Source organism: Cannabis sativa, chromosome 5 (assembly GCF_029168945.1).
Source record: "Cannabis sativa cultivar Pink pepper isolate KNU-18-1 chromosome 5, ASM2916894v1, whole genome shotgun sequence".
Classification (NCBI taxonomy): domain Eukaryota; kingdom Viridiplantae; phylum Streptophyta; class Magnoliopsida; order Rosales; family Cannabaceae; genus Cannabis; species Cannabis sativa.
Window position 1 is genome coordinate 32715166 of NC_083605.1, and position 11799 is coordinate 32726964.

The 11799-nt window shown below is 36.4% G+C and overlaps 2 protein-coding genes across 2 annotated transcripts; one reads left to right on the forward strand and one right to left on the reverse strand.

Moving 5' to 3' along the window:
* Positions 1-194: 194 nt before the first annotated feature.
* LOC115716669 (uncharacterized) lies at positions 195-4959 on the reverse strand. Its single transcript, XM_030645519.2, has 13 exons — positions 4579-4959; positions 3277-3703; positions 2421-2991; positions 2286-2326; positions 2122-2190; positions 1924-2024; positions 1619-1697; positions 1386-1484; positions 1232-1300; positions 1089-1138; positions 910-991; positions 721-815; positions 195-631 (listed from the first exon to the last, which is right to left on the reverse strand). The coding sequence occupies exons 1-13, from the start codon at positions 4863-4865 to the stop codon at positions 529-531; spliced, it is 2073 nt and encodes a 690-aa protein (XP_030501379.2). The 5' UTR covers positions 4866-4959; the 3' UTR covers positions 195-528.
* Positions 4960-6521: 1562 nt separating this feature from the next.
* On the forward strand, positions 6522-7271 carry LOC133038279 (uncharacterized). The gene has a single exon (XM_061116374.1). The coding sequence runs from the start codon at positions 6522-6524 to the stop codon at positions 7269-7271; it is 750 nt and encodes a 249-aa protein (XP_060972357.1).
* The last annotated feature ends 4528 nt before the right edge of the window (positions 7272-11799 follow it).

Genomic DNA, 11799 nt, shown 5'->3' on the forward strand with positions numbered 1-11799 from the left:
AATGTATTATTTGACTCTCAACAATAAAATTAATTATTATATTAATATATATATCCATATTTATATACATCCAATCTAATACTATCATATATACATAAGTAATTTCTTCCCATCTCAACGCAAAATCAAAGTTTGCGTTTAAAATAATTGCCCAATAACCTAGATACATATCTGCTGGAGTAAAACTATAAATATTGGACAAAATAAAATATGAATTCATTTTTGTATCGAATTACACTTTGCATTGAAGATGATCTTAACATAAAATGCAATGAAAAAATAGACAGTGTTAAAATTTAGTGAGGTTATTAATTGTTTGCTTAGACTTTGTTTATACTTCGTTTCAAATGACAATCTGATCTAGGACTTGTTACAAGAAAGTGAGGAATTTTTTTTCCTTTTTATAAGAAGTAAGCGACTAAGCGTTATTTGACTTTTGTATCTAAGCAGAATTTTTGTACACTAATTATGACAAAATTTACCACAGACAAGTGTTAGCACAAAGTTGAAAAACCAAATCCGAAAATTCTATTGTTCTGAGCTCTTCCGAGAGCCCAAAGCTGCAAATCTTGAGATTAAACTGGACATTCTTCGGATTAAATCTTCGAAAGATGGACGTTGTTCTGGATCACTGCATATTTTTTTAAGGAAAAAAAAGGTTTCAAGTAAGAAAGAGTGTGATTATATTGTAGTTTTAATAAGAATTGTACATTTAACTACCTTTTCCAACAGTCTTGGATGATGGATTCTACTTGGGGATCAAGGCCTTCCGGTAGTTCTAATCTTCTATCCATGAACCCCACAACTCCCACAACCTTATGAGAAAGTGGTTTACAATTATGGTTTCAGAATTAAACTAATAAATCGAAGCAGAAATATAGTTTAGAAAGATAAACAATAGAGAGAAACCTGTAAGGTGTTTATGTTGTTCCAAGGAATGGATTCAGTCATTAGTTCCCATAGAATGACACCAAAGCTGAACACATCTGACCTGTTAAAGACAATCAAACTCCTTAATTGGAAATGTTTCTCGAAAATGGAGTAATGATAATGGTTTTCAAAATCAACCATTGATTTTCTGAACTTACTTCTCGTTTGAAGGTTCATTTCGGAGGACTTCAGGGGCCATCCACTGAGGCTATTAAGTTTAAGAACACAACACCTTTTAATACAATGTGAAAGCAATGAAAATTAAAGAGCTAGATACAAACTATGAGAAAAGTTTATTTACCGTTCCTCTACCAGATTTTGTAGTCAAAAAGGTTGCTTTTTTCAACCTAGAAAGGCCGAAATCTCCAACCTGATGACACGAATTGTTAAACAGGCAACTCCAATGTTAAACAGGTTATATGCTCTTTATTCAAACTGAGAATCATTGGGCATACCTTGACAGTCCAGTTCTTGTCAACAAGCAAGTTAGAGGACTTAAGATCTCTATGCACTATGGGGGGATTTCTCCGATGCAAATAATTCATACCTCTAGTCTGAGACAATATGAAAAATAAAGAAGCAAATTTAACAGATTCAGCATTAGCAACTTAATCACATGAATAAACTGGCGGGTTTTTATATGCAAACTATAAACAAATCATGTAAGAGAGAACCATAGCGTACTCACAACATCAAGAGCCATCCTTAGACGGCGTCTGATGTCTAATGCTTGATTGCTCTTATGAAGTGTTTTAAAAAGGCTTCCCCTGCCCAAATAAGAAAGATTACTCCATTATTGGGAGCTTTTTCTGGTGAAAGCCAATAGTAATTACTACTTAGTCTTTAGTAAAGCAAAGAATTTACAAACATCCGTTATTGGTAGGTATTTTTTGCATTCTAATTTTTAAGGTAGAGTAAAATCATTATTTGTTTACTCCTCAACTTTTGGTCTCTAATCTGTCCAGAAGTATTTATATACTTTTCTTATCTTACCTGGGTAAGAACTCTGTGACAATAGCTAGCCGTTCTCGAGAGTATGATGCGCCCATAAATAACAACACATTTGGATGTCTCAACCTCTTCATTATATCAATCTGAAGTACATCCAAAAGTTGATGCTCCCCTTCATCAGGTATATTCATTTTACCAGCATTATTCATAAACAGTTCAGTTAAACTTAGTTGAGAGTACCTCTTTTTTGTAATCTTGTAATGCTCCTTCACTGTATTCGTTTCGCAAGTAAACCTTAATGGCAACATCCTGATTGGAGAAATATATTTTAGGGTTAGCACATTCTTAAAAACTAAAACTTTGGTATGAAATTTGAGGTAATCTTTCAAGTTTTAAACGCATACCGAGCCATTCCAAATTCCACGATACACAACAGCGTAGAAACCTGTCAGGTGAGAACAAAATATACATACATTCAGTTTCAGTCCAGACAAATGAAAATTTTGAACTTACATATAATGAAAAATAAAGAAATTTACCATGTCCAATCTCCTCCCCAATATGCAAGTCATCCCAGTGAATCTCACAGTCAACAACAGAGTTGGACTCGAGATCACCTTTGCTTGATGAACTTCCATGGCTTCCACTGCTGCTGTCTCCTGAACTTGGGAATTGTTTACCATGTCTTTGTGCTTCATCTTCGACCTGGACATCCATCAAGTTGGATTCTTCTGTTTTTGTTTCTGTTGATTTTACTTCAGTGCTTAACTTCCCCAATGAATTATAACGTTTGGATGACCCAAAACATTCATTGCATTCATTCCTTTCACGTACATTCAATAGCTCATGACCGCATCCACCTGAGTTTCCTCCCTTAGGTGGAAGGGAAACATGTCTTTTCCTGGGTCTTCCCCTCTTATAATCTGAATTGACAAAGTAGCCATCTGGTGATTTCTTTGAAACACTTGGAGAACCAGACTCATTTTTCACTTCGTTCATCACTGGAGAACTACCACAGCTTGTACCATTTTGTCGATAGCTTCCATGTTCATTTTCATTACTAGCGTTCCCAGTTCCCTTGATTTGCAGCTTTGCTAATACTTTTGTCGCCTACAGACATTTAAACACAACTGTTTAGGACAAAAATTGGCAATACCAAAAAGACTATATGGTTTCACGAAGTAGAATCCTTAGGGAAAGAAAGACAGCAAAACTAAAACCATGTGGCCTTATTTTCAAACAAAGTTATCATTTCAACAATTTGTCTGCTTAAAGATACAATACAATTATAGTTATAGTGATAAATAAACTAATGTTAAATTATCTTATGGAGACCAATTAGAAAGAAAAACAAAATTGAGGAGGGAAGGAACTATGGTAGTGTTACGCAAGCACCAGATTCGAAACAGATGACGCAATCTCTGGAGCCACCGGGACTATTGGTGGCCGAGGGTGCCACTGTAACCTTTTGAATCTTGACCGCTGTTGATCTCTTCTTTGGTCATTGGCAACATCATCACGAGGACTTGCGTTTTCTGCTTCCATGCTGTTGATCAATGCTGCATCACTTGCAACAACTATGACCCCAGCAAGCTCGCCATTTTCATACAAAGGACTTTTGGTGACAATTGCCATGAGTTTCTTGCCGGATCTTGTCTTAAAAGGGAATTGGCCTGACCATGGTTCTCCTGTTCGCAACAACCTTCCCATGATCTTCTGTAATGGAACATAATAATCTTCAGGGATAAGGAGTTCAGTGAAACTTCTTTGACTAACTACTTCACAGTCTCTCCATCCATAGAGGTTCTCAGCAGAACGATTCCTGAAATTGGTTGAGTGCTCTTGTTCTCAAATTCAAAACATGTGGAAGAAAATAAGGCATTGGAACCTACTTAAATCACATTTAATACCACTCTATGAATTTTCCAAGCAAAGGTAAGTAATTTTTACAGAGCTACAGCTTTCAATAATGATATAGAAAATAAAAGTTGGCTTTACTATGCATCTTAGTTTAATAGCAAGGTTGATACTGTTTAACTTAGAAATTACCTAAAAAAAACTCTGTTTCAGATACTAATCTGTCTAAACAGAGTTCCTGCAATGTTCCTTAAAGGCTTGAACTTGAGTTTATTTATATTGCTCTGGGAACAAATAACTAACATCGAAATCATAAACAGTTTATGCGTACCAACTGTATGATTTATGCAACTCTACTCTCTTTCTCAATCATTTGGTCTAGTCATTAACTTTTTAAGTCCTGGGATTGAATGAAAAGGACTTCATATAAGCTGACAACCAATCTTCCAAAGTTCAAATTCTTCAAAAACTGACTTTTTGTCTCTTTTCCTATCCACCAAGTATACTAATTCCATTTTTTTAATGAAAACTTAATTCGAGTTTCGAGTTTAATAAAACTTCGAGATTTATTAAATTTTATTAAGAAAAATTTCATTTCCAGATCATATTAAAATTAGATAGAATAGAATTTCTCTTCTCAGTGGACATATGTCGAACACTTCTATTACTTAAAAGATATACCAAACCACTGTTTCACAAAAAGTATACACAATACTGTGTATATATATGTATGGATATAAATATTAAATCAAACACGATAAAACAACGTAAGAAGAAACGAAAACGACCAAGGCTTTCAGAGTATTGTATAAACAAATACACATATACATATATATGTACCAGAAGACGATCTCTCCGGATGATGCACTGCATACCAGAACAGCATGACCTATTGACTCCAACACCTTCTTGTACGGACTACCGGAGGAAAAGTTACCCACAATACGGTCTTCACCGGGATAATCATCAGCCATATTGCCGGAATCTGTCGTCAAGACACAATCTTCATCTTTCTGGATCGACATCTCCCTAAGCTGCTCACTAAGTCTTGTGTGACTCTCCTCCAAGCTCCGACACCGATCAACCAGAGCTCCGTAAAAACGAGAAGAGGACCCTAATCCGACCATGGAAGTCGCCGGAGTAAGGGCTCGCAATGGCAATAGTCAATTCTTTTATTTTTAAGCTCGAGCTGACCGCCATGGTTTTTTTTTCTAATCTTTTGAAAAAAAAAAATTAATAAAAATGTATATTTTTTAATTTTCGTGAGCGATGACGTGGAGCTAAAGCGTTTGCGCCACGTGTCACCTACCAAATTGAGGGAGTTTTCGTGTAACGAGAGGTCTACGAATCGGAAAATGGGATTTGGCAGACGGAGTTTCTGATTGGTCCGTTTGTTTCGGAGATTTGTCATAGGAAAATTGCCGCTGTTTTATTAAGATAATTACGGTAATGCCACTCAGCTACGTCATTGGCTCATTTATTGGAATGGGTTAGTTAGGTTGCTTACACTCCACTTGAATTCAATTCAGGTGTTCTTGTACATGAGATGACACCTAAAAGCAAGACAAATTAGTGATCAAATGTGGTTATCATCATTGTAAGTACTGTGGTTTCTTCTTTTTTAACTGTTGATCTTTTGAGTAACTGAAATAAAACCAATGGATGTTAAGTATAGGGAAGTGAGAATAGTTTGAATTGTGTTTCTGAGTGTAGACAATAGTTTTCTTGTCGTCAAAGCTATAATTAACCCAACTGTGTTTCCACTTTGTTTAGTCTTCTCTAAATAAATCGTTGAAATATTTAATGATAATTAACATAGCCACCTCATTGCTACACCCACTTATTTTTATAAAAATCTCAAATCTTATAAAAATTATTTTTCAAAGAAAAAGTCCATTTGATTTATGTGCTCCAAAAATGAGCATAATTACATCATTACACCTACATATTTTCAGAGAGAATGGTGGACTGCAGGACCCGCCTCTAATGAAGCACAAATTCCTTATCTAAATTGGGAACAAGATATGGATGAGGCAAAAATAGAAATAGTATTTTTTACGAGGAAATTATACTTTATACTTACTTTTTATTTTTTATTTTAATTTTTATCTTCATTTTATTATTCTTTAATTTATACTCAATTTTATAGATCGTATCCTTATTATGTGCATTAAAAAATTTAAATTTAATAAGTTATGTGAGGTTATCTTTGGTACTTTGTTTATAAAAGAGAGTATTTATCAATTAAAATTATTTTAGAGTTATATTTAGTTAAGCTGGAGCTATGGCACGAACGAGATCGAGAGCTCAGGGGAAGATGAAATCGAGACCGAGTATTGCTAAAGGAAAGAGGAAGGGTGTGCGATTGGAGAAGGAAGCATCGTCTGCTGGTGCGGGATTGGAAGAAGGTGATGTCGATGAACTGGTATTGTCGGAGGAGGAGGAGATAGATGCTAAAACGCCTGCGATCGAGGGAGTTCAGGAGCCTTTGTCTCCTGGAGCTTCGCTGAAGACGATTCAGAGGCAGGACGATATCAGAAAGGATTTTGGGTTTTTTTCTCAAAAGGAATGAGCAATGTAACAGTGACATACGTCAAGGTAAAACCCCTATACCCCCTGTTCTGCACTCTGGATCTGTTGTGCGTAACTTAGAAAATTCATTTAAGGGTGATGATCTGAAACCTAAGGTGAAAATAACCTTAGAGGATATTGAGGATGAGGTATTGTTTTGGAAGCCATCCATTGTTTGTTATGTTTTGGGAGCAAACCCACCATTGCAGATAATGGAAGGCTTTGCAAAAAGGATGTGGGGTGATAAACTGGATAGGGTGAAGCTCTTATCATTTGGCATTTACATCATCAGATTTAGTAATGTGGAAGCAAGGGATCAAGTACTTAATGGAGGGTTCATTTTCTTCAATAGGAGACCGGTTATCATGAAACCATGGAATCCTAATGAGAATTTCAGTAAAGAAGATGTGTCTAGAGTTCCAATTTGGATTCAATTGGAAGGATTAGAGCTAAAATACTGGGGAGAGAAATCGTTGTTTAAGATTGTTGGACAAAGGGGGAAACCGATTATGGTAGATGCAATCACCAAAGAGAGGGAACGGTTGAGTTATCCTAGAATTCTAATCGAAGTGAGTATGAATCAAAAGCTCCCCGAGATGCTGGAATTTGAAGATGAACATGGGTGGAATTCATCTATAGGCGTGAAGTACGAATGGAAACCTTCCATTTGCACTCATTGTTCGGGGCTGGGGCATATAGCAGATGACTGCAGAAAGCGTACAGTTGGGAAAACAGAGTGGATTGTCAAGGCTGATAATAGGAAGAATATTCAAGTGGATGAGGAGGGTTTTACCAAGGTAGTGGGGTCCAAAAAGAGTGAAAAAGTAAAGGAAAAGAGGGCTGAAACTATGGTCAGCAACACTTTTCAGGCCTTGGATACAGAGCAGAGTTTAGAGGAAGTTGAATCAACTCATATGGACAATATGGAAGAGGGGGGAGAACCCTCTTTCATCAATGGATAAGTTGATATGTTGGAATGTCCGAGGAGCTAATAATCAGCAGAAACAACACTTAATCAAACAATTTATTAATGTTCAAAGAGCTGATTTTGTTGGGCTCCTCGAGACAAGAGTCAAGGCCCCAAAGCTTGGGATCTTGTACTCTAATGTTTTCGAAGGTTGGTGCTTTTCATCGAATATTGCGTGGCACTCGGGAGGTAAGATAGTAATTGCTTGGAACCCTTTGAGATTTATTGTTGATATTCTTAGATGCTCAAGTCAATTTATGCATTTAAAAATAGCAACAATAGATGGGGTGTTTTCTAGTTACTTAACGGTGGTGTATGCTTCCAATAATCGGGATGATAGGAGAATACTTTGGAAGCATATTTGTGAGATCAGTGTTCAAGAGGAATGGTGTATAATGGGCGATTTTAATGATGTTCTGGCAAAGGAAGAAAGAATTGGAAACAAGGTGAGGTGCTATCCTGATTCGGCATTTGGGGATTGTGTTCATCATTGTCAGTTGGATGATATTAAAACTAGTGGGAATTTCTTTACTTGGTCAAACAAACAGCAAGGTGGAGACAGAATCTTCTCTAAGATTGATCGAGTATTAGCTAATCAGGCTTGGTTGAATAGGTATGAATTTGCTGAAGTGGTTTATTTGAATGAAGGGATTTTTGATCATTCCCCGGGGGTTATTACCATTCATCCGATTGCTAGTACTGGCAAGAAGCCTTTCAAATATTTTCGCATGTGGCGGTCTCACACAAAATATGAAAGTCTTCTTCGTGAGTGCTGGAGTCGAAATCTTAATGGCTCTCCCATGTTTCAACTTGTCTCAAAGCTCAAGCAGTTTAAACTGATGTTAAAGGAGCTGAATAAGGAGGGATTCAATAATTTGCAAGCAATAGTCACCAGATATCAGCATGAGCTTGATGGTGTGCAATCGGCAGTGCACCAGCAGCCTCTAAATTCTAATTTGCTTGCTCAGGAGAGTGAGATAAGGGTTAAATTGATCGAAGCACAGAAAAATTATGCCTCATTCCTTCAGCAGAAAGCTAAATCGGCTTGGATTCAGGATGGAGATGCAAACACAGCTTTCTTTCATTCTAGTATCAAACAGAGATTGAGGCAGAATAGAATTATTTCTTTAGAGCTGGAGGATGGATCTAGAACTCATGACCCGAATCATATTACAGCAGCCTTTCTTGAGTTTTATAAAAGGTTGCTTGGATCAAAGGTGGACAATAGAAGGAAGGTGCATCCAGGGGTTCTTGCAAAAGGTCCTAGGCTCTCTGAGGAGCAGAAAATCTTGTTGCTTCAGGAATTTTCTAAAGAAGAAGTGAAAGCAGCTGTCTTTAGTATTCCTGGAAATAAATCGCCCGGACCGGATGGCTTCTCGAGCTTTTTCTATCAGGATAATTGGGACTACATTGGAGAGGAGGTTTCTAATGCTGTGCTGTCATTCTTGGAGTCAGGTAATATATTAAAAGAGATAAATTCTACAATTATTACTTTGATTCCTAAGATCAAATGCCCCAATAATGTTAAGGATTTTAGACCAATAGCTTGTTGCAATGTTATTTATAAGATTGCAACCAAGATTTTGAGTTCTAGAATTCGAAACATCTTACCTCAAATAATCTCTCCTTCCCAAGGAGGTTTTATTAAGGGAAGATATATTGGGCATAATATCATGATTTGTCAGGACTTGGTTAGACATTATGAAAGGAAGGCAAATAAACCAAGTTGTATGATAAAATTAGACCTCCAGAAGGCGTATGACACTGTTGAATGGGACTTTCTTGAAGAAATGCTTGTTGGACTTGATTTTCCCTTCTCATTTGTGCAGCTTATTATGCAATGTGTTAGAACTCCTAAATTCTCTTTTATGTTCAATGGATCTTTACATGGATTCTTTGAATCTAAGAGAGGACTTAGGCAAGGAGATCCTATGTCACCTCTTTTGTTTGTTCTAGGCATGGAATATCTGTCTAGATTGATGAAGAAGATTGGGGAGAAGAGTGACTTTAAATTTCATAATGGCTGCTCAAAAATCAAACTTAATCACCTAGCTTTTGCGGATGATGTGCTATTATTTTGTAATGGAGACATGAGGAGTATCAACTATATGCTACAGGCATTGAAGCTATTCTCAAGAACATCTGGTTTATGCCCGAATGCTTCCAAAATGGCTTGCTACTATAGTAATATGTCTCAAAGAGAAGTCCAACAATTGATGGCTGTTTCGGGCTTCCAAAAGCAGGTATTACCTTTTACTTATTTGGGAATCCCAATCTCTTCTAAAAAGTTATCTGGGAAGGACTGTGAATTACTTGCTGAAAAAATGACAGCTAGAATCAAGAGTTGGAGTACGAGAAACTTGTCTTTTGCAGGTAGAATAACTCTAATAAACTCGGTACTCATTGCCATTCAAGCGTATTGGAGTCAAATGATGATTCTCCCGAATAAGATTCTGAAAAACATTGAGGCTATTTGTAGAGCATTTCTTTGGAAAGGGCAAGCTACTTTCCAAGGAGGTGGTGCGGTAGCTTGGGATAATGTTTGTCTCTCAAAAAAGGAGGGGGGCTTGGGTATTAAAAGAATTGAAGAGTGGAATAGGGCTGCTATGTGTAAGTACATATGGGCTATTGCAAACCAACAAGAAAGTTTGTGGTTGAGATGGGTACATAGTGTATATATCAAGAGAGAGCCTTGGTGGAGTTACAAAGCTTCAATCCATTCGAGTTGGTATTGGAGGAAGCTTGTAACTCTTAAGGATCATCTAAAATCCATCCAGAACCCGAGGGAGTTCCAAGAGAAACAATATGTGATTTCTGCAGGTTATGATTTGCTCAAGCCACAACATGATAAAGTTCCTTGGAGTAGAGAAGTTTGGGCAAGATTAAACATTCCTAAACATAGTGTGATTCTTTGGTTGGCTGTATTGAACAGATTAAAGACAAAGGAAAGGTTGGCCAAGTTTGGCATGCAAATTGAAAACAGGTGCCGTTTATGTAATGGTCATTCAGAGGATACACACCATTTATTTTTCACTTGTTCCTTTGCTGGAAAGTGTCTACAGGCAGCAAAAAAATGGCTGGTTTGGGGCATGGCTGCCAATGAGCTTCCTTTGATATTGAGATGGATAAGGAAAGCTAAGATAAGTAAGTTTAGGAAGAATGTTTTGGCTGCTGTAATTGCAGGTCTGGTGTATAGTATTTGGGAGGCTAGAAACAAGCTTGAATGGCAAAATGAGCAGTCGGATTGTGTGAAAATCATGGAGGTTGTTCGGTGGAGAATAAAGACTAGGGTGACTATGTTTTTGCCTAAGAAGTTGAGTTGTAAAGATAGGGATTGGTTTTATGGATTGTAATTTTGTAAATACAATATTTGTATAGATTAATTCATTGAGGCTCTTTCTTGGGGTGCTCTTAGGATGTAAAGTGTTTTGTGCAATATAATTTCCTGATTCATCAAAAAAAAAATGTGTAATAAAAATAGATAGTTTTCAACTTATTCGATTATTTACTCCGACAAAGACAAAGACTGTTTAATATTTTGTATAGTTTTAAATAATGTTTTATATTTTAATGTTATTTATGCATTTTTAGTATATTACTACTTTTAGTTTTTTTTAAAACAAAAATAATAAATAATTTGTATTTTGAATGATAATTAGTATGATACTTTACACTGCACTCTTAAAAAATAGGTGTCTTTCATATTTTTAATATCTGAATAATTATAATCTAATTTTTTTATATTATAATGTATATTGTAATTATTTAAGATATTATACAAAGTTTTTAAGATATTTGAAATAGTTTACAATGCAGAAAGTAAGGTCAAACACTCTATTTTCACACGCTCATAAAATAAAAATAAAAAAACAAGTGTTGACCTTAGATTTGGCCAACCGACAGCGGAGTCGTATTAATACTGATCTTGCCACGTGTTATACAATAAGAACTAGAAAGTAAAAGAACACAGGATTTTTATAGAGGTTCGTCCCCCTTAGTTACCGGTTAATGACCTACTCCCCTTTTAGTTGTATTGATACCGAGAGATAACACTATTCAGATCACTATAGGTGAGATTTGAGATAGCTCTCTTAAGATTACAATGTAGGAACCAAAGATGACAAATCTCAAGTGTAGAGAGAAACGATGGTGGGCGTGTGTGTGTGTGTGTGAGAGAGAGAGAGAGAGAGAGAGAGAGAGAGAGAGAGAGAGAGAGAGTTCACACTTAGAGGTTTAGAGCTTAGTTAGAGCGTAGGGTTTTAGGGTTTTGTTAAGGTCCTTTATATGGGAGAGCTTAAACCCTTTAATTAGGTAAAATAAGTTTACATAATAAATTATTAAAATATAAATGACTAAAATACCCCTTAAAAATAGATATTTTCCATCTACTTTCGTGGGCTATTAAGGCCCAATTTATAGTCTATCTTGCTGTCCATGTGCAATGATGTGCACCAAAGTCCTGTCAAGCCAAGTTTTGGCTGGCCATGCATTTGCAGGATGCACGCTGACCGGCCATAGGATCG

What these genes read in the sequence shown, in the direction of transcription:
- LOC115716669 (XM_030645519.2), bottom strand. Translation starts at nt 4,865, where the DNA reads ATGGTCGGATTAGGGTCCTCTTCTCGTTTTTACGGAGCTCTGGTTGAT. An exon ending in TCCGGAGAGATCGTCTTCTG is followed by an intron (nt 3,704 to 4,578) that starts GTACATATATAT and finishes AACCAATTTCAG; the next exon opens with GAATCGTTCTGCTGAGAACC. An exon ending in TGGGGAGGAGATTGGACATG is followed by an intron (nt 2,327 to 2,420) that starts GTAAATTTCTTT and finishes CTCACCTGACAG; the next exon opens with GTTTCTACGCTGTTGTGTAT.
- LOC133038279 (XM_061116374.1), top strand. Translation starts at nt 6,522, where the DNA reads ATGGAAGGCTTTGCAAAAAGGATGTGGGGTGATAAACTGGATAGGGTG.